General features: G+C 60.7%; 1 protein-coding gene across 1 annotated transcript in view; it reads left to right on the forward strand.

Moving 5' to 3' along the window:
- GUCY2D (guanylate cyclase 2D, retinal) overlaps nucleotides 1–22817 on the forward strand; it is a 43944-nt gene that overhangs the window by 14571 nt on the left and 6556 nt on the right. The window contains exons 9-16 of the mRNA XM_072920680.1: nucleotides 3369–3545; nucleotides 4946–5102; nucleotides 6563–6712; nucleotides 8576–8724; nucleotides 11036–11199; nucleotides 11650–11842; nucleotides 15262–15436; nucleotides 18874–18972. Coding sequence (XP_072776781.1) covers nucleotides 3369–3545; nucleotides 4946–5102; nucleotides 6563–6712; nucleotides 8576–8724; nucleotides 11036–11199; nucleotides 11650–11842; nucleotides 15262–15436; nucleotides 18874–18972 — 1264 coding nt within the window. The remainder of the gene's footprint in view (nucleotides 1–3368; nucleotides 3546–4945; nucleotides 5103–6562; nucleotides 6713–8575; nucleotides 8725–11035; nucleotides 11200–11649; nucleotides 11843–15261; nucleotides 15437–18873; nucleotides 18973–22817) is intronic.

A 22817-nucleotide genomic window follows, 5' to 3' on the forward strand; every position in this document is an offset into this window, starting at 1 on the left:
TTGGGTCACGGGGACATCGTTGGGTCATCATGGACCATGGGGACATCATTGGGTCATCGTGGACAGTGTTGGGTCACCATGGTCCAGGTTGGGTCATGGGGAGACATCAAGGGGTCATGGAGACATTGAGGAGTCATGGGGACATCGTTGGGTCATTGGGGTCCCCATTGGAGCACGGGGACATGGTTGGGTCATTGGGGTCCACATTGGACCATAGGGACATCATTGGGTCATGGGGACATCTTTGGGTCATGGGGACATCGTTGGGTCATGGGGACATCTTTGGGTCATGGGGACATCGTTGGGTCATGGGGACATCTTTGGGTCATGGGAACATCGTTGGGTCATGGGGACATCGTTGGGTCATGGGGACATCATTGGGTCATGGGGACATCGTTGGGTCATCGTGGTCCCCCCATTTGACCATGGGGACATCTTTGGGTCATGGGGACATCTTCGGGTCACGGGGATGTCATTGGGTCATCGTGGTCCCCATTGGAGCATGAGGACATTGTTGGGTCATGGGGACATCGTTGGGTCATGGGGACATTGTTGGGTCATCATGGACCTTAGGGAACATTCTTGGGCCTTCAGGACATCGTTGGGTCATGAGGACGGTGTTGGGTCATCATGGTCCAGGTTGGAGCATGGGGACATCAAGGGGTCATGGAGACATTGAGGGGTCATGGGGACATCGTTGGGTCATTGGGGTCCCCATTGGGTCATGGGGACATCTTTGGGTCACAGGGACATCGTTGGGTCATCATGGTCCATGGGGACCTCGTTGGGTCATTGGGGTCCATGTTAGACCATGGGGACATCTTTGGGTCATGGGGACATCATTGGGCCATCGTGGTCCCCATTGGACCATGGGGACATTGTTGGGTCATGGGGACATCGTTGGGTCATCATGGACCATGGGGACATCGTTGGGTCACAGGGACATCGTTGGGCCATCGTGGTCCCCATTGGAGCATGGGGACATCGCTGGGTCATTGGGGTCCACATTCGACCATGGGGACATCTTTGGGTCATCAGGGACCATGGGGACATCATTGGGTCATGAGGACATTGTTGGGTCATGGGGACATTGTTGGGTCATTGGGGTCCATGTTGGACCATGGGGACATCGTTGGGTCATCATGGACCTTAGGGAACATTCTTGGGCCTTCGGGACATCGTTGGGTCATTGGGACATCGTTGGGTCATTGGGACATCGTTGGGCCATCGTGGTCCCCATTGGACCATGGGGACATCATTGGGTCATGGGGACATTGTTGGGTCATGGGGACATTGTTGGGTCATTGTCGTCCATGTTGGAGCATGGGGACATCAAGGGGTCATGGAGACATTGAGGGGTCATGGGGACATCTTTGGGTCATGGGGACATCGTTGGGTCATGGGGACATTGTTGGGTCATGGGGACATCGTTGGGTCATGGGGACATCGTTGGGTCATTGGGGTCCATGTTGGACCATGGGGACATCGTTGGGTCATGGGGATATCGTTGGGTCATCGTGGTCCCCATTGGAGCATGGGGACATCGTTGGGTCATTGGGGTCCACATTCGACCATGGGGACATCTTTGGGTCATGGGGACATCGTTGGGTCACCATGGCCCAGGTTGGGTCACGGGGACATCAAGGGGTCATCATGGACCTTGGGGACATCGTTGGGTCACGAGGACATCATTGGGTCATGGGGACATTGAGAGGTCATGAGGATATCATTGGGTCATGGGGACATTGTTGGGTCACCGTGGTCCAAGTTGGGTCATGGGGACATCGTTGGGTCATCGTGGTCCCCCCATTTGACCATGGGGACATCTTTGGGTCATGGGGACATCTTCGGGTCACGGGGATGTCATTGGGTCATCGTGGTCCCCATTGGAGCATGAGGACATTGTTGGGTCATGGGGACATCGTTGGGTCATGGGGACATTGTTGGGTCATCATGGACCTTAGGGAACATTCTTGGGCCTTCAGGACATCGTTGGGTCATGAGGACGGTGTTGGGTCATCATGGTCCAGGTTGGAGCATGGGGACATCAAGGGGTCATGGAGACATTGAGGGGTCATGGGGACATCGTTGGGTCATTGGGGTCCCCATTGGGTCATGGGGACATCTTTGGGTCACAGGGACATCGTTGGGTCATCATGGTCCATGGGGACCTCGTTGGGTCATTGGGGTCCATGTTAGACCATGGGGACATCTTTGGGTCATGGGGACATCATTGGGCCATCGTGGTCCCCATTGGACCATGGGGACATTGTTGGGTCATGGGGACATCGTTGGGTCATCATGGACCATGGGGACATCGTTGGGTCACAGGGACATCGTTGGGCCATCGTGGTCCCCATTGGAGCATGGGGACATCGCTGGGTCATTGGGGTCCACATTCGACCATGGGGACATCTTTGGGTCATCAGGGACCATGGGGACATCATTGGGTCATGAGGACATTGTTGGGTCATGGGGACATTGTTGGGTCATTGGGGTCCATGTTGGACCATGGGGACATCGTTGGGTCATCATGGACCTTAGGGAACATTCTTGGGCCTTCGGGACATCGTTGGGTCATTGGGACATCGTTGGGTCATTGGGACATCGTTGGGTCATGGGGACATCGTTGGGCCATCGTGGTCCCCATTGGACCATGGGGACATCATTGGGTCATGGGGACATTGTTGGGTCATGGGGACATTGTTGGGTCATTGTCGTCCATGTTGGAGCATGGGGACATCAAGGGGTCATGGAGACATTGAGGGGTCATGGGGACATCTTTGGGTCATGGGGACATCGTTGGGTCATGGGGACATTGTTGGGTCATGGGGACATCGTTGGGTCATGGGGACATCGTTGGGTCATTGGGGTCCATGTTGGACCATGGGGACATCGTTGGGTCATGGGGATATCGTTGGGTCATCGTGGTCCCCATTGGAGCATGGGGACATCGTTGGGTCATTGGGGTCCACATTCGACCATGGGGACATCTTTGGGTCATGGGGACATCGTTGGGTCACCATGGCCCAGGTTGGGTCACGGGGACATCAAGGGGTCATCATGGACCTTGGGGACATCGTTGGGTCACGAGGACATCATTGGGTCATGGGGACATTGAGAGGTCATGAGGATATCATTGGGTCATGGGGACATTGTTGGGTCACCGTGGTCCAAGTTGGGTCATGGGGACATCAAGGGGTCATCATGGACCTTGGAGAGCATTGTTGGGTCATTGTGGACCATGGGGACATCATTGGGTCTTGGGGACATCGTTGGGTCATGGGCCATCATCGAGTCTTGGGGCCATCATTGGGGTCACCCCCACCCATCCCGGTGTCCCCCACCCCTCCTGGTGTCTCCTGCAGCTGCGGGACCTGCGGCACGAGAACGTGAACCTGTTCCTGGGCTTCTTCCACGACTGCGGCATCTTCGCCATCGTGTCGGAGCACTGCTCGCGCGGCAGCCTGGAGGACCTCCTGCGCAACGAGGACATGAAGCTCGACTGGATGTTCAAGTCCTCCCTCCTCATCGACCTCATCAAGGTGGCCGCGGGGTGGCCTTGGTGGCCTGGTGGCCACGGGGAGGTCATGGGGTCACGGTCTCCAATGTTGGGCATTGTTGACAATGGTAACGTTGACTGTGGCGTTGATTGTTGGCCATGACATTGATTGTTGACCATGACATTGATTGTTGACCATGGCTGTGGTGACCTTGGCTGTGGTGACCTTGGCATTGTTGACCATGACGTCGATTGTTGACCATGACATGGATTGTTGACCATGGTGTTGTTGACCATGATGTTGATGGTTGACCATGATGTCAATCATTGACCATGATGTTGACGGTTGACCATGGCCTTGTTGACCATGGTGTTGTTGACCATGATGTCATTGGTTGACCATGGCCTTGTTGACCATGGCATTGATGGATGACCATGACGTTGATGGTTGACCATGGCCTTGCTGACCATGACCTCGTTGACCATGGCCTTGCTGACCATGGCCTTGTTGACCATGATGTCAATGGCTGACCATGACCTCACTGACCATGACCTCGCTGACCATGACCTCACTGACCATGACATCGTTGACCATGACCTCACTGACCATGCCCTCGATGACCATGACCTTGCTGACCATGATGTTAATGGTTGACCATTGCCTTGCTGACCATGGCCTTGCTGACCATGACCTCGTTGACCATGACCTCGTTGACCATGGCATTGTTGACCATGATGTCAATGGTTGACTATGACCTCACTGACCATGACCTCACTGACCATGACCTAACTGACCATGACCTCACTGACCATGATGTCAATGGTTGACCATGACCTCGTTGACCATGACCTTGATGACCATGGCCTCGCTGACCATGACCTCACTGACCATGACCTCACTGACCATGACCTCGTTGACCATTACCTCGTTGACCATGACCTCATTGACCATGGCCTTGTTGACCATGATGTCAATAGTTGACCATGATCTCACTGACCATGGCCTTGCTGACCATGATGTCAATGGTTGACCGTGGCATTGACAGTTGACCATGGCCTTGTTGACCATGATGTCAATAGCTGACCATGACCTCGCTGATCATGACCTTGTTGACCATGGCCTTGTTGACCATGACCTCGCTGACCATGACCTCACTGACCATGACCTCACTGACCATGGCCTCACTGACCATGGCCTTGTTGACCATGGCCTTGTTGACCATGATGCCAATGGTTGACCATGACATTGACGGTTGACCCTGACCTCGCTGACCATGGCCATGCTGACCATGATGTCAATGGTTGACCATGACGTTGATGGTTGACCATGGCCATGTAGACCATGATGTCAATGGTTGACCATGACCTCACTGACCATGACCTCGTTGACCATGGCCTCGCGGACCATGGCCTCTCCAGCTGACCGCGCCTCGCGTCCCGCAGGGCGTGCGGTACCTGCACCACCGGGACGTGGTGCACGGGCGCCTCAAGTCGCGGAACTGTGTGGTGGACGGGCGCTTCGTGCTCAAGGTCACCGACCACGGCTACAACCAACTGCTGGAGGCGCAGCGCGTGCCGGCCCCGCCCCCGCAGCCCCACGGTGAGGGCGGGGCCTGGGCGGGGCCTGGTGGGCGTGGCCTTGTGGGTGTGGCCGCATGGGCGTGGCTTCATGGGCATAACCTATTGTGGGCGTGGCCTCATGGGTATAACCCATTGTGGGCGTGGCCTCATGGGTATAATCTCTGGTGGGTGTGGCCTACTGGGCGTGGTTTTGTGGGCGTGGCCTCATTGACAAAACCTATTGTGGGTGTGGCCTCGTGGGTGTGGCCTCATGGACATAACATCTTGTGGGTGTGGCCTAATGGGCGTGGCCTTGTGGGTGTGGCCTCATGGGCGTGGCTTCATGGTGTGACATCATGGGCATGGCATTGTGGGTGTGGCCTCATGGACATAACCTCTTGTGGGTGTGGCCTTATTAACATAACCTCTTGTGGGCGTGGCCTCATGGGCATACCCTATTGTGGGCGTGGCCTCATGGGTATAACCTCTTGTGGGCGTGGCCTCATTGACATAACCAATTGTGGGTGTGGCCTACTGGGTGTGGCACATGGGCGTGGCTTCATGGTGTGACATCATGGGCGTGGCATTGTGGGTGTGGTCTCATGGACATAACCTATTGTGGGCGTGGCATAATGGGCGTGGCCTTCTGGGTGTGGCCGCATGGGCGTGGCCTCATGGGAATAACCTATTGTGGGTGTGGCCTCATGGGTATAACCTATTGTGGGTGTGGCCTCATGGGTATAACCTCTTGTGGGTGTGGCCTAATGGTGTGACATCATGGGCGTGGCCTTGTGGGCGTGGCCTCATGGGTAAAACCTCTTGTGGGTGTGGCCTTATTGACATAACCTCTTGTGGGCGTGGCCTACTGGGCGTGGCCTTGTGGGTATGGCACATGGGCGTGGCCTAATGGGCATAACCCATTGTGGGCGTGGCCTCATGGGCATAACCCATTGTGGGCGTGGCCTAATGGACATAACCTCTTGTGGGTGTGGCCTACTGGGAGTGGTTTTGTGGGCGTGGCCCCATTGACATAACCTATTGTGGGTGTGGCCTCATGGTGTGACCTCATGGGCGTGGCATTGTGGGTGTGGCCTCATGGACATAACCTCTTGTGGGTGTGGCCTAATGGGCGTGGCCTAATGGGCGTGGCCTCGGGGGCGTGGCCTCAGGAGAACCAATGGGGTCTGGATGAGGGGGCGTGGCTTTCGGGATGGGTGTGGCTCTGGGTGTGGCCAATGGGGCGTGGCTTCATCGAGGGAAGGGGTGTGGCCTCCGCTGTGGGTGTGGCTTGCATGAAAGGGGGCGTGTCCAAATAGAGACACACCCACCAATCCAATGTGGGCGTGGCTTCAAGCCGGGCATGTCCCACCCACAATAGGGGCGTGGCCACGCCCTCAATCCCCTCCCATTGGTTCCCGCGGTGGGATGGGCGTGGTTTATCGGGGTGGGCGTGTCCATGGGGTGTGGGTGGGCGTGTCCAAAGCTGGCCCCGCCCCCCAGAGCGGCTGTGGACGGCGCCGGAGCTGCTGCGGGACGCGGCCCTGGAGCGGCGCGGCTCCTTCCGGGGGGACGTCTACGGCATCGGCATCATCATGCAGGAGGTGATCTGCCGGAGCGCGCCCTACTGCATGCTGGGGCTGCCCCCCGAAGGTGCGCACCCCAAATCTGACCCCAAAAACGGGATCCTCGCCCCAAAAAAAACCCCCAAACCCCTACTGCCCCCCGAAGGTGCGCACCCCAAAACCGACCCCAAAACCGGGATCCTCACCCCAAAAAACACCCCCAAAACCCTCCTGCATGTTTGGGGCTGCCCCCCGAAGGTGCGCACCCCAAAAACAGGATCCTCACCCCAAAAAACCCCTGAACCCCCCCCAAAACCCCTACTGCATGCTGGGGCTGCCCCCCGAAGGTGCGCACCCCAAAAATGGGATCCTCACCCCAAAAAACCCCCCTGAGCCCCCCCAAAACCCTCCTGCATGCTGGGGCTGCCCCCCGAAGGTGCGCACCCCAAAACTGACCCAAAACCGACCCAAATTTGACCCCAAAAATGACCCCAAAATTGACCCAAAACCGACCCAAATTTGACCCCAAAACTGACCCCAAAATGACCCCAAACTGTCCCCAAATTGACCCCAAACCGTCCCCAAATTGACCCCAAAACCGACTGAAAAGCAACCCCATACTGACCCCAAAACCAATACAGAACCAACACCAAAATCAACCCCAAAATTGACCCAAAACCGACCCCAAAATTGACCCCAAAACTGACCCCAAATCAACCCCAAAATTGACCCCAAAACTGACCCAAAACCGATCTCAAATCAACCAAAAACCGACCCCAAAACCGACCTCAAATTGACCCCAAACCGTCCCCAAATTGACACCAAAATTGACCCCAAAACCGACCAAAAACCAACCCCATACTGACCCAAAATTGATACCGAACTGACCCCAAAATCAACGCTAAAACTGACCCAAAACCACCCCAAAACCAGCTCAAAACTGACCCCAAAACCACCCAAAAACTGACCCCGAAACCGACCGAAAACCAACCCCGTACTGACCCTAAAACCAACCCAAAACCGACCGCGAAACTGACCCCAAAACCGACCGAAAACCGACCAAAAAACTGACCCCAAATGACCCCAAAACTGACCCAAAACCGACTCAAATTTGACCCCAAAACCGACCCCAAATTGACCCCAAAACTGACCCATAACTGACCCCATAACTGACCCATAACTGCCCCATAACTACCCCATAACTGACCCCATAACTGTCCCATAACTGACCCATAACTGACCCCATAACTGACCCATAACAGACCCATAACTGCCCCATAACTGACCCATCACTGACCCCATAACTGACCCTATAACTGACCCATAACTGACCCCATAACTGACCCATCACTGACCCTATAACTGACCCATAACTGTCCCATAACTGACCCATAACTGCCCCATAACTGACCCCATAACTGACCCATCACTGACCCATAACTGACCCATAACTGACCCATACCTGCCCCATACCTGACCCATACCTGACCCATAACTGACCCCATAACTGACCCATACCTGACCCACACCTGCCCCACACCTGCCTCATACCTGACCCATACCTGCCCCATATCTGCCCCATAACTGTCCCATAACTGACCCATCACTGACCCATAACTGACCCATACCTGACCCATACCTGACCCATAACTGACCCCATACCTGACCCATAACTGACCCCATAACTGACCCCATACCTGACCCATAACTGCCCCATAAATGACCCCATAACTGACCCATAACTGACCCCATAACTGCCCCATAACTGACCCATAAATGACCCCATAACTGACCCATCACTGACCCACACCTGCACCATACCTGATCCATAACTGCCCCATACCTGACCCCATAACTGACCCACACCTGCCCCATAACTGACCCATACCTGACCCATAACTGCCCCATAACTAACCCACACCTGACCCACACCTGCCCCACACCGCCCCAGAGATCATCGAGAAGGTCCAGCGGCCGCCCCCCCTGTGCCGCCCGGCGGTCTCGGCCGACCAGGCGCCGCTGGAGTGCATCCACCTGATGAAGGAGTGCTGGAGCGAGCAGCCCGAGAAGAGGCCCACCATCGACCAGGTGTTCGACCAGGTGAGGGACACCTGGGGCAGGTGGGACCTTCATGGAGCAATGGGACCAGTATGGGACTGGTGGGACCAGTATGGGACTGGTGGGACCAGTATGGGACCAGTATGGGGCAATGGGACCAGTCTGGGGTCAATGGGAGCAGCCCGAGAAGAGACCCACCATCGACCAGGTGTTCGACCAGGTGAGGGACACCTGGGGCAGGTGAGACACACCTGGGACAGGTGGGACACACCTGGGGTGGGTGGGACCTTCATGGAGCAATGGGACCAGTATGGGGCTGGTGGGACCAGTCTGGGGTCAATGGGAGCAGCCCGAGAAGAGACCCACCATCGACCAGGTGTTCGACCAGGTGAGGCACACCTGGGGCAGGTGGGACACACCTGGGACAGGTGAGACACATCTGGGGCAGGTGGGACACACCTGGGGCGGGTGGGACCTTCATGGAGCAATGGGACCAGTAATGGGGCTGGTGGGACCAGTATGGGACTGGTGGGACCAGTCTGGGGTCAATGGGAGCAGCCCGAGAAGAGGCCCACCATCGACCAGGTGTTCGACCAGGTGAGACACACCTGGGGTGGATGGGACCTTCATGGAGCAATGGGACCAGTAATGGGGCTGGTGGGACCAGTATGGGGCAATGGGACCAGTCTGGGGTCAATGGGAGCAGCCCGAGAAGAGACCCACCATCGACCAGGTGTTCGACCAGGTGAGGGACACCGGGACAGGTGGGACACATCTGGGGTGGGTGGGACCTTCATGGAGCAATGGGACCAGTATGGGACCAGTATGGGACCAGTATGGGACTGGTGGGACCAGTCTGGGGTCAATGGGAGCAGCCCGAGAAGAGGCCCACCATCGACCAGGTGTTCGACCAGGTGAGGCACACCTGGGGCAGGTGGGACCTTCATGGGGCAATGGGACCAGTATGGGACTGGTGGGACCAGTCTGGGGTCAATGGGAGCAGCCCGAGAAGAGGCCCACCATCGACCAGGCGTTCGACCAGGTGAGACACACCTGGGGCAGGTGGGACACATCTGGGGTGGGTGGGACCTTCATGGAGCAATGGGACCAGTATGGGACCAGTATGGAACTGGTATGGAGTTAACGGGAGCAGCCCGAGAAGAGACCCACCATCGACCAGGTGTTCGACCAGGTGAGGCACACCTGGGGCAGGTGAGACACACCTGGGGCAGGTGGGACACACCTGGGGTGGGTGGGACCTTCATGGAGCAATGGGACCAGTATGGGACCAGTATGGGGTCAATGGGAGCAGCCCGAGAAGAGACCCACCATCGACCAGGTGTTCGACCAGGTGAGACACACCTGGGGCAGGTGGGACCTTCATGGACCAATGGGACCAGTCTGGGGTCAATGGGACCAGTATGGGACCAGTATGGGGTCAATGGGACCAGTATGGGACTGGTGGGACCAGTCTGGGGTCAATGGGAGCAGCCCGAGAAGAGACCCACCATCAACCAGGTGTTCGACCAGGTGAGACACACCTGGGGCGGGTGGGACACACCTGGGACTGGTGGGACTGGCATGGGTCTCTCTGTGCTTTTGTGGGGTCCCTGTGGGGTTCCTGTGGGTTCCATGGAGTTGCATGGAGTTCCATGGGGTTCCTTGGGGTCTCCATGGAGTTCCATGAGGTTCCATGGAGTTCCATGGAGGTCCATGAGGTTCTATGGGGTCTCTATGGAGGTCCATGATGTTCCATGGGGTCTCCATGGATTTCCATGGAGTTCCATGAGGTTCTATGGGGTTTCCATGGAGTTCCATGGAGTTTCATGAGGTTCTATGGGGTCTCCTTGGAGTTCCATGAGGTTCTGTGGGGTCTCCATGGATTTCCATGAGGTTCTATGAGGTTCTATGGGGTCTCCATGGAGGTCCATGCTGTTCCATGGGGTCTCCATGGATTTCCATGGAGTTCTATGGGGTCTCCATGGAGTTCCATGAGGTTCTATGGGGTCTCCATGGAGTTCCATGAGGTTCTATGGGGTCTCCATGGAGTTCCATGAGGTTCTATGGGGTCTCCATGGAGGTCCATGATGTTCCATGGGGTCTCCATGGAGTTCCATGGAGTTCCATGATGTTCCATGGGGTCTCCATGGAGTTCCATGGAGTTCCATGATGTTCTATGGGGTCTCCATGGGGTTCTATGGGGTCTCCTTGGAGTTCCATGAGGTTCTATGGGGTCTCCATGGATTTCCATGGAGTTCCATGAGGTTCTCTGGGGTCTCCATGGATTTCTCCGTGATTTCCATGGGGTTTTTTTCCGGGCCCTCCATGGGTCTGACCCCCACGTGTGGGGCAGTTCAAGGGCATCAACAAGGGCCGCAAGACCAACATCATCGACTCGATGCTGCGCATGCTGGAGCAGTACAGCAGCAACCTGGAGGACCTGATCCGCGAGAGGACCGAGGAGCTGGAGATCGAGAAGCAGAAGACCGACAAGCTCCTGACCCAGATGCTGCCGCCGTGGGTCGCCGCGTGGGGCCGGGCGCGGTCCATGGGGCGGGTGGTGGGCGTCGCCCCTTGGGTCCCACATGGAGGTTCGGGGTGGAGGGACCTTCAGGTGGTGGTCTGGGCTGATCTGTGGGGCAGCGGGGGAGATGTGGGGCAGGAGAGGTCAGGGGTGGTCACCTGGAGAAGGTTGGGGTCAGCCTTGACCCCTTGACCATGGTGGTCACTGTGGTCACGCTGTGGTCATCCTTGACCGGGGTGGTCACTGTGGTCACACCGTGGTCATCCTTGACCCACAGATCCATGGGTCAGCAGATGTTCAAAGTGACCCTTGGAGACCCTTGTGGTCAACCTTGACCCCTCCCGCCCCTGTGGCTCACCAGAAGGTCCCGGTGGTCACTTTGGCCACTCTTGGACCCCTGGAGGTCATGGCCACCCCCGGGTGACCGCGGTGACCCCCGGCAGGTCGGTGGCCGAGGCGCTGAAGATGGGGACGCCGGTGGAGCCCGAGTACTTCGAGGAGGTGACGCTGTACTTCAGCGACATCGTGGGCTTCACCACCATCTCGGCCATGAGCGAGCCCATCGAGGTGGTGGACCTCCTCAACGACCTCTACACGCTCTTCGACGCCATCATCGGCTCCCACGACGTCTACAAGGTGACCACGGTGGTGGCCACGGTGGTCACTCGGTCATGGGGTTGTGGTGGTCACCTCAGCCATGGCCACGGTGGTCACTCGGTCATGGGGTTGTGGTGGTCACCTCAGGACGGGGGTTGGTGGTGGCTACAAGGTGACCACGGCAATGGTCATGATGGTCACTCGGTCATGTGGTCATGGTGGTCACCTCAGGATGGGGGTTGGTGGTGGCCACAAGGTGACCATGGCCATGGTCATGGTGGTCACTCGGTCATGGGGTCATGGTGGTCACCTCAAGATGGGGGTTGGGGTCAGTGGTGGTGACCACAAGGTGACCATGGCAATGGTGGCCACAGTGGTCACTTGATGATGGGGTCATGGTGGTCACCTCAGCCATGGTCACAGTGGTCACTTGGTCATGGTGGTCACCTCAGGATGGGGGTTGGTGGTGGCTACAAGGTGACCATGGCCATGGTCATGGTGGTCACTCGGTCGTGGGGTCATGGTGGTCACCTCAGGATGGGGGTTGGGGTCAGTGGTGGTGGCCACAAGGTGACCATGGCAGTGGTCACTCGGTCATGTGGTCATGGTGGTCACCTCAGGTTGGGGTCAGTGGTGGTGGCTACAAGGTGACCATGGCAATGGTCATGGTGGTCACTTGGTCATGGGTGGTAACCTCAGGTTTGGGGTCAGTGGTGGTGGCCACAAGGTGACCATGGCCATGGTCATGGTGGTCACTCGGTCATGGGGTCATGGGTGGTCACCTCAGGATGGGGGTTGGGGTCAGTGGTGGTGACCACAAGGTGACCAAGGCAATGGTGGCCACGGTGGTCACTCGGTCATGGGGTCATGGTGGTCACCTCAGGATGGGGGTTGGTGGTGGCTACAAGGTGACCACGGCCATGGTCATGATGGTCACTTGGTCATGGGGTCATGGGTGGTCACCTCAGCCATGGTCACCGTGGTCACTTGGTCATGGTGGTCACCTCAGGATGGGGGTTGGGGTCAGTGGTGGTGGCCACAAGGTGGTGACCATGGTCAAGGTGGCCCCAAGGCCATGGTCAAGGTGACCTCATGGCCATGGTCAAGGTGGCCCCAAGACCATGGTCAAAGTGGCCCCATGGCCATGGTCAAGGTGGCCCCATTGACCTGCTCAAGGTGGCCCCAAGACCATGGTCAAGGTGGCCCCATGGCCATGGTCAAGGTGGCCCCATGGACCTGCTGAAGGTGGCCCCATAGCCATGGTCAAGGTGACCTCATGGCCATGGTCAAGGTGGCCCCAAGACCATGGTCAAGGTGGCCTCATGGCCATGGTCAAGGTGGCCCCAAGACCATGGTCAAGGTGTCCCCATGGACTTGCTCGAGGTGGCCCCATGGCCATGGTCAAGGTGGCACCATAGAGCTGCTCAAGGTGGCCCCATGGCCATTGTCAAGGTGGCCCCATGGCCATGGTCAAGGGGTCTCCAAGACCATGGTCAAGGTGGCCCCAAGACCATGGTCAAGGTGGCCCCATGGACCTGCTCGAGGTGGCCCCATGGAGCTATTCGAGGTGGCCCCATGGCCATGGTCAAGGTGGTTTCATGGAGCTGCTCGAGGTGGCCCCATGGCCATGGTCAAGGTGGCCCCATGGCATTGGTCAAGGTGGTCCCATGGAGCTGCTCAAGGTGGCCCCATGGAGCTGCTCGAGGTGGCCCCATGGCCATGGTCAAGGTGACCCCATGGACCTGCTCAATGTGGCCCCATGGCCATGGTCAAGGTGGCCCCATGGAGCTGCTCAAGGAGGCTCCAAGACCACGGTCAAGGTGGCCCCAAGACCATGGTCAAGGTGGCCCCATGGCCATGGTCAAGGTGGCCCCACGGCCATGGTCAAGGGGGCTCCAAGACCATGGTGAAGGTGGTCCCATGGACCCGCTCAAGGTGCCCCAAGACCATAGTCAAGGTGGCCCCAAGACCATGGTCAAGGTGGCCCTAAGGCCATGGTCAAGGTGGCCCCATGGAGCTGCTCGAGGTGGCCCCAAGACCATGGTCAAGGTGGCCCCATGGCCATGGTCAAGGTGGCCCCATGGCCATGGTCAAGGTGGCCCCATGGCCATGGTCAAGGTGGCCCCATGGCCATGGTCAAGGTGGTCCTATGGAGCTGCTCGAGGTGGCCCCATGGCCATGGTCAAGGTGAGCCCATGGACCTGCTTGAGGTGGCCCCAAGACCATGGTCAAGGTGGTCCCATGGAGCTGCTTGAGGTGGCCCCATGGCCATGGTCAAGGTGGCCCCATGGCCATGGTCAAGGTGGCCCCATGGACCTGCTCGAGGTGGCCCCAAGACCATGGTCAAGGTGGCCCCAAGACCACGGTCAAGGTGGCCCCAAGGCCATGGTCAAGGTGGCCCCACACCATGGTTAAGGTGGCCCTAAGGTCATGGTCAAGGTGGCCCCATGGCCATGGTCAAGTTGACCCCAAGACCATGGTCAAGGTGGACCCATGGCCATGGTCATGGTCAAGGTGGCCCCATGGCCATGGTCAAGGTGGTTCCATGGACCTGCTCAAGGTGGCCTCATGGAGCTGCTCAAGGTGGCCCCATGGCCATGGTCAAGATGGCCCCATGGAGCTGCTCGAGGTGGCCCCATGGAGCTGCTCAAGGTGGCCCCAAGACCATGGTCAAGGTGGTCCCATGGAGCTGCTTGAGGTGCCCCAAGGCCATGGTCAAGGTGGTCCCATGGCCATGGTCAAGGTGGCCCCATGGAGCTCCTCAAGGTGGCCCCAAGGCCATGGTCAAGATGGCCCCATGGCCATGGTCAAGGTGGCCCCATGGTCATGGTCAAGGTGGCCCCATGGACCTGCTCGAGGTGGCCCCATGGAGCTGCTCGAGGTGGCCCCAAGACCATGGTCAAGGTGTCCCCAAGACCACAGTCAAGGTGGCCCTAAGGTCATGGTCAAGGTGGCCCCAAGGCCATGGTCAAGTTGGCCCCAAGACCATGGTCAAGGTGGCCCCATGGCCATGGCCAAGGTGGCCCCATGGAGCTGCTTGAGGTGCCCCAAGACCATGGTCAAGGTGGCCCCATGGAGCTGCTCAAGGTGACCCCATGGCCATGGTCAAGGTGGCCCCAAGACTATGGTCAAGGTGACCCCAAGACCATGGTCAAGGTGGCCCCATGGACTTGCTCAAGGTGGCCCTAAGGCCATGGTCAAGGTGACCTCATGGCCATGGTCAAGGTGGTCCCATGGAGGTGCTCAAGGTGGCCCCATGGCCATGGTCAAGGTGGCCCCAAGGCCATGGTCAAGGTGGTCCCATGGAGGTGCTCAAGGTGGCCCCAAGACCATGGTCAAGGTGGCCCCAAGGCCATGGTCAAGTTGACCCCAAGGCCATGGCCATGGTCAAGGTGGCCCCAAGGTGGTCCAAGCCACCACCTCCCCTTTGGCCACCCCTGACCCGCCCTCCCGGCCAGGTGGAGACCATCGGCGACGCCTACATGGTGGCCTCGGGGCTGCCCAAGCGCAACGGCAACCGGCACGCCGGCGAGATCGCCAACATGTCCCTGGACATCCTCAGCTCCGTCGGCACCTTCAGGATGCGCCACATGCCCGAGGTGCCCGTGCGCATCCGCATCGGGCTGCACTCGGGTACGGCCCCGCCCCGCGCCCCATTGGCTGCCCCGGACACGCCCCGTGTCCCATTGGCTGCCCCGGACACGCCCCGGCCATGCCCCGTGCCCCATTGGCTTCCCTGGACACGCCCCGTGCCCCATTGGCTGCCCCGGACACGCCCCGTGTCCCATTGGCTGCCCCAGACACACCCTGTGTCCCATTGGCCGTCACGGACACGCCCCGGACACGCCCTGTGCCCCATTGGCTGCCCCGGCCCCGCCCCACGCCCCATTGGCTGCCCCGGACACGCCCCGGACACGCCCCATGTCCCATTGGCTGCCCCGGCCACGCCCCGTGCCCCATTGGCTGCCCCGGCCACGCCCCGCGCCCCATTGGCTGCCCCGGCCACGCCCCGTGTCCCATTGGCTGCCCCGGCCACGCCCCGTGCCCCATTGGCTGCCCTGGCCACGCCCCGGCCCCGCCCCGCGCCCCATTGGCTGCCCCGGACATGCCCTGTGTCCCATTGGCTGCCCTGGACACGCCCCGTGCCCCATTGGCTGCCCCGGCCACGCCCCGGCCACGCCCTGTGCCCCATTGGCTGCCCCGGACACGCCCCGGCCACGCCCCGATCCCCATTGGCCATCCCAGACACGCCCCGGCCACGCCCCGCGCCTCATTGGCTGCCCCGGCCACGCCCCGGCCACGCCCTGTGCCCCATTGGCTGCCCCGGACACGCCCCGGCCACGCCCCGATCCCCATTGGCTGCTCTGGACACGCCCTGTGCCCCATTGGCCGCCCCGGACATGCCCTGCACCCTATTGGCTGCCCCGGCCACGCCCCAGCCACGCCCCGCGCCCCATTGGCTGCCCCGGACACGCCCTGTGTCCCATTGGCTGCCCCGGCCACGCCCCGCGCCCCATTGGCTGCCCCGGACACGCCCTGTGTCCCATTGGCTGCCCCGGCCACGCCCCGCGCCCCATTGGCTGCCCCGGACACGCCCTGTGCCTCATAGGGTGCCCCGGCCACGCCCCGTGTCCCATTGGCCGCCCCGGCCACGCCCTGTGCCCCATTGGCCGCCCCGGACACACCCCGGACACGCCCTGTGTCCCATTGGCTGCTCTGGACACGCCCAGGCCATGCCCCGTGTCCCATTGGCTGCTCCGGCCATGCCCCGGCCATGCCCCGCGTCCCATTGGCCGCCCTGGACACGCCCTGTGCCCCATTGGCTGCTCCGGACACGCCCCGGCCACGCCCTGTGTCCCATTGGCTGCCCTGGACACGCCCCAGACACGCCCCGCGCCCCATTGGCTGCCCCGGCCACGCCCCGGCCACGCCCTGTGTCCCATTGGCTGCCCCGGCCACGCCCCGTGTCCCATTGGCCGCCCCTGACACGCCCCGGACACGCCCCGTGTCCCATTGGCTGCCCGGGACACGCCCTGCGTCCCATTGGCTGCCCCGGACACGCCCCGGCCACGCCCTGTGCCCCATTGGCCGCTCCGGACACGCCCCGGCCACGCCCTGTGCCCCATTGGCTGCTCTGGACACACCCCGCGCCCCATTGGCTGCCCCGGACACGCCCTGGACACGCCCCATTGGCTGTCCCAGCCACGCCCCGTGCCCCATTGGCCGCCCCGGCCACGCCCAACGCGTTGGTCAAACGTTGGGCGATGGCGCGTTGGCCAATGGGTTGTGGTGGGTGGTTGGCCACGCCCATTGACCACACCCCAACAGGCCACGCCCACCTCGTGGCCACGCCCATTGGTCACACCCATTGGTCACACCCCAACATGCCACGCCCAACTTGGCCACGCCCATTGGCCACGCCCTTTGGTCACACCCCAACAGGCCACGCCCACCTCGTGGCCACGCCCATTGGTCACGCCCATTGGTCACACCCCAACAGGCCACGCCCACATCGTGACTACGCCCATTGGTCATGCCCATTGGTCACACCCATTGGTCACACCCCAACAGGCCACGCCCACTTCGTGGCCACGCCCATTGGTCACACCCACCTATTGGCCACGCCCTTTGGCCACACCCCAACAGGCCACGCCCACCTCGTGGCCACGCCCATTGGTCATGCCCATTGGTCACACCCTCAACGGGCCACGCCCAACTTGGCCAACGCTCAACGTGGTCGGGATCCATTGGATCAATTTGGGACATGACCAGAAACTGCCCTAAAACCACCAAATAGAGCCCAAAACAGCTCAAATTGCCCTAAAAACACTAAATAGAGCCCAAAATGGCTCAAAACTGCCCTAAAAACACCAAATACAGCCCAAAATGGCCCAAAACCGCCCTAAAAATACAAAATACAGCCCATTTTAGCCCCGCCCCTCTGTGGCCCCACCCCATTTGTGACCACGCCCGTTTTTAACCCCGCCCCATTCGTGACCACGCCCATTTTAACACCGCCCCATTTGTGACCACGCCCATTTTAACACCGCCCCATTTGTGACCACCCCCATTTTAACCCCGCCCCATTTGTGACCACGCCCATTTAAACCCCACCCCATTGTGACCACGCCCGTTTTAACACCGCCCCATTTGTGACCACGCCCACTTTAACCCCGCCCAAATGGTGACCACGCCCATTGTGACCACGCCCACTTTAACCCCGCCCAAATGGTGACCACGCCCATTGTGACCACGCCCACTTTGGCCCCGCCCACATTGTGACTACGCCCGTTTTGACCCCGCCCCCATTTGTGACCACGCCCGTTTAAACCCCGCCCCCTTTATGACCACACCCAATTTAACCCCACCCCCATTGTGACCACACCCATTTAAACCACGCCCCATTTATGACCACACCCGTTTAACCCCGCCCATTTGTGACCACACCCATTTAAACCCCGCCCCATTTGTGACCACGCCCATTTTGGCACCGCCCACATTTGTGACCACACCCATTTCAAACCCGCCCATTTGCGACCACGCCCATTTTAACCCTGCCCCTGTGACCACGCCCACTTAAACCCCACCTCCTTTAACCCCGCCCATCTGCGGCCACGCCCCTGTAACCACACCCGTTTTTAACCCCGCCCCGTTCGCGACCACACCCATTTTAACCCCGCCCCATTTGTGACCACGCCCCTTTTGGCCCCTCCCCATTGTGACCACGCCCATTTATCCTCCGCCCCCATTTGTGACCACGCCCATTTTAACCCCGCCCCCGTTCTAACCCCGCCCCATTTGTGACCACGCCCCTTTTGGCCCCTCCCCATTTGTGACCACGCCCATTTAACCTCCGCCCCCATTTGTGACCACGCCCGTTTTAACCCCGCCCCGTTTTAACCCCGCCCCATTTGTGACCACACCCATCTAAACCCCTCCCACATTTGCGACCACGCCCATTTGTGACCACACCCATTTAAACCCCTCCCACATTTGTGACCACGCCCATTTGTGACCACGCCCATTTTGGCCCCGCCCCTTTGACCCCGCCCCCTTTGTCCCCGCCCCAGGGCCGTGCGTGGCGGGCGTGGTGGGGCTGACGATGCCGCGGTACTGCCTGTTCGGGGACACCGTCAACACCGCCTCACGCATGGAGTCCACCGGCCTGCGTGAGTCACACCCGGACACCGGGGACACCGGGACACCGGGACACCGGGATGGGGACACCGGGATGGGGACATTGGGATGGGGATGGGGACACCGGGATGGGGACACTGGGATGGGGACATTGGGATGGGGACACTGGGAGTGGGACAGGGACACCGGGATGGGGAGGGGACACTGGGATGGGGACACCGGGATGGGGACATGGAGACCGGGATGGGGACACTGGGACGGGGACACCGGGATGGGGATGGGGACATGGGGAGGGGACACTGGAATGAGTATGAGGACACCGGGATGGGGCCACCAGGATGGGGACAGGGATGGTGACAGGGACATTGGGATGGGGACACCAGGATGGGGATGGGGACATGGGGAGGGGACAACAGGATGAGGACACTGGGATGGGGACACCGGGATGGGGACATGGAGACCGGGATGGGGACACCAGGACAGGGATGGGGACATGGGGATGGGGACACCAGGACGGGGACAAGGATGGGGACATGGAGACCAGGATGGGGACGGGGACATCGGGACGGGGACAGGGACACTGGGATGGGGACACCAGGATGGGGACACCGGGATGGGGATGGGGACACTGGGATGGGGACAGGGAGACCGGGATGGAGAAGGGGACATTGGGATGGGGATGGGGACACGGGATGGGGACACCGGGATGGGGATGGGGACACCGGGACTGGGATGGGGACACCAGGATGGGGACAGGGACACCAGGATGGGGACACCGGGATGGGGACACTGGGATGGGAACACCGGGACGGGGACAGGGACACTGGGATGGGGACATGGGACAGGGACGGGGACACCAGGATGGGGATGGGGACACCGGGATGGGGATGGGGACACCGGGATGAGGACGGGGACATTGGGATGGGGACATGGACACCGGGATGAGGACACCGGGATGGGGACACAGGGATGGGGACATCGGGATGGGGACATGGAGACCGGGATGGGGACACCAGGATGGGGACATGGACATTGGGATGGGGACATTGGGATGGGGACATTGGGATGGGGACACTGGGATGGGGACATTGGGATGGGGACACTGGGATGGGGACAGGGATGGGGACATGGGGAGGGGACACCAGGAATGGACACCGTCAACACCGCCTCACGCATGGAGTCCACCGGCCTGTGTGAGTGACACCCGGACACCGGGGACACCGGGACACCAGAGGGGACACCGGGGTGGGGATGGGGACATTGGGGTGGGGACAGGGACACCGGGATGGGGACATTGGGGTGGGGACACCGGGATGAGGATGGGGACACCGGGATGGGGATGGGGACACTGGGATGGGGACACTGGGACAGTGACACTGGGATGGGGACACCGGGATGGGGACACCGGGATGGGGACATGGATGGGGATGGGGACACTGGGATGGGGATGGGGACATGGGGAGGGGACACCGTCAACACCGCCTCACGCATGGAGTCCACCGGCCTGCGTGAGTGACATGGGGACACCGGGGACACCGGGGACATCGGGGACATTGGGATGGGGACACCGGGATGGGGATGGGGACACCGGGATGGGGATGGGGACATGGGGACATCGGGATGGGGATGGGGACATGGGGACATCGGGATGGGGACACCGGGATGGGGACACGGGGACAGGGACAGGGATGGGGACATTGGGATGGGGATGGGGACATCAGGATGGGGACACCGGGATGGGGACATGGAGACCGGGATGGGGACACCGCGATGCGGATGGGGACATGGGGAGGGGACACCGTCAACACCGCCTCACGCATGGAGTCCACCGGCCTGCGTGAGTCACACCCGGACACCGGGACACCGGGATGGGGACATGGACACCGGGACTGGGACACCGGGATGGGGACACGGGATGAGGATGAGGACACTGGGATGGGGACATTGGGATGGGGACAGGGATGGGGACACCAGGATGGGGATGGGGACACCGGGATGGGGACATGGAGACCGGGACAGGGACACTGGGATGGGGATGGGGATGGGGACACCGGGATGGGGATGGGGATGGGGACACCGGGATGGGGACATCGGAGGGGACACCAGGACAGGGATGGGGACATGGGGAGGGGACACCAAGATGAGTATGAGGACACCAGGATGGGGACATAGAGACCGGGATGGGGACACTGGGATGAGGATGGGGACACCGGGATGGGGACATTGGGATGGGGACGGGGACACCGGGATGGGGACACCAGGATGGGGACACTGGGATGGGAATGGGGACACTGGGATGGGGACACCAGGGACATTGGGATGAGGATGGTGACACCAGGATGGGGACATCGGGATGGGGACACCGGGATGGGGACACCAGGATGGGGACAGGGACACCAGGATGGGGACACCAGGATGGGGACACCAGGATGGGGACACCGGGATGGGGACACCAGGATGGGGACAGGGACACCAGGATGGGGACACCAGGATGGGGACACCAGGATGGGGACACCGGGATGGGGACACCGGGATGGGGACATTGGGATGGGGATGGGGACATTGGGATGAGGATGGGGACACCGTCAACACCGCCTCACGCATGGAGTCCACCGGCCTGCGTGAGTGACACCGCGACACCGGGGACACCGGGGACACCGGGATGGGGACGGGGATGGGGACACCGTGATGGGGATGGGGACATGGGGACACCTGGACGGGGACACTGGGACGGGGACACCGGGATGGGGACACCAGGATAGAGACACCAGGATGGTGATACTGGGAGGGGACACCAGAGGGGACACCGGGATGAGGATGAGGACACTGGGATGGGGACACCGGGATGAGGATGAGGACACCAGGATGGGGACACCAGTGAGGACACCGGGATGGGGACACTGGGATGGAGACACCGGGATGGGGAGACCGGGATGGGGCCACCAGGATGGTGACACCGGGATGGGGACACTGGGATGGGGATGGGGACATTGGGATGGGGACATGGAGACCGGGATGGGGACACCGGGACGAGGATGGATACAGGGACACCGGGACGGGGACACCAGGATTGTGACACCAGCATGAGGATGAGGACACCGGGATGGGGACACCAGGATGGGGACATTGGGATGGGGACATTGGGATGGGGACACCAGGATGGGGACACCAGGATGGGGACATTGGGATGGGGACACCAGGATGGGGACACTGGGATGGGGACATGGAGACCGGGATGGGGACACCTGAGGGGACACCGGGATGGGGATGGGGACACCGGGATGGGGATGGGGACACCGGGATGGGGATGGGGACACTGGGATGGGGACACCGGGATGAGGATGGGGACACCGGGATGGGGATGGGGACACTGGGATGGGGACATGGAGACCGGGATGGGGACAGGGATGGGGACACCGGGATGGGGACAGGGACACCGGGATGGGGATGGGGACACCAGAGGGGACACCAGGATGAGGATGAGGACACTGGGATGGTGACACCAGGATGGTGACACCAGGATGGGGACACTGGGATGGGGACACAGGGATGGTGACACCAGGATGGTGACACCGGGATGGGGACACCGGGATGGGGACAGGGAGACCGGGATGAGGACACCGGGATGGGGACAGGGATGGGGACACCGGGATGGGGACAGGGATGGGGACATTGGGATGGGGACACTGGGGACACCAGGAATGGACACCATCAACACCGCCTCACGCATGGAGTCCACTGGCCTGCGTGAGTCACACCCGGACACCGGGACACCGGGATGGGGATGGGGACACCGGGATGGGGACATTGGGATGGGGACATCAGGATGGGGACACTGGGACACTGGGATGGGGACACCAAGACACTGAGAGGGGAC

This window comes from Taeniopygia guttata, chromosome 32, assembly GCF_048771995.1.
Source record: "Taeniopygia guttata chromosome 32, bTaeGut7.mat, whole genome shotgun sequence".
Lineage (NCBI taxonomy): Eukaryota > Metazoa > Chordata > Aves > Passeriformes > Estrildidae > Taeniopygia > Taeniopygia guttata.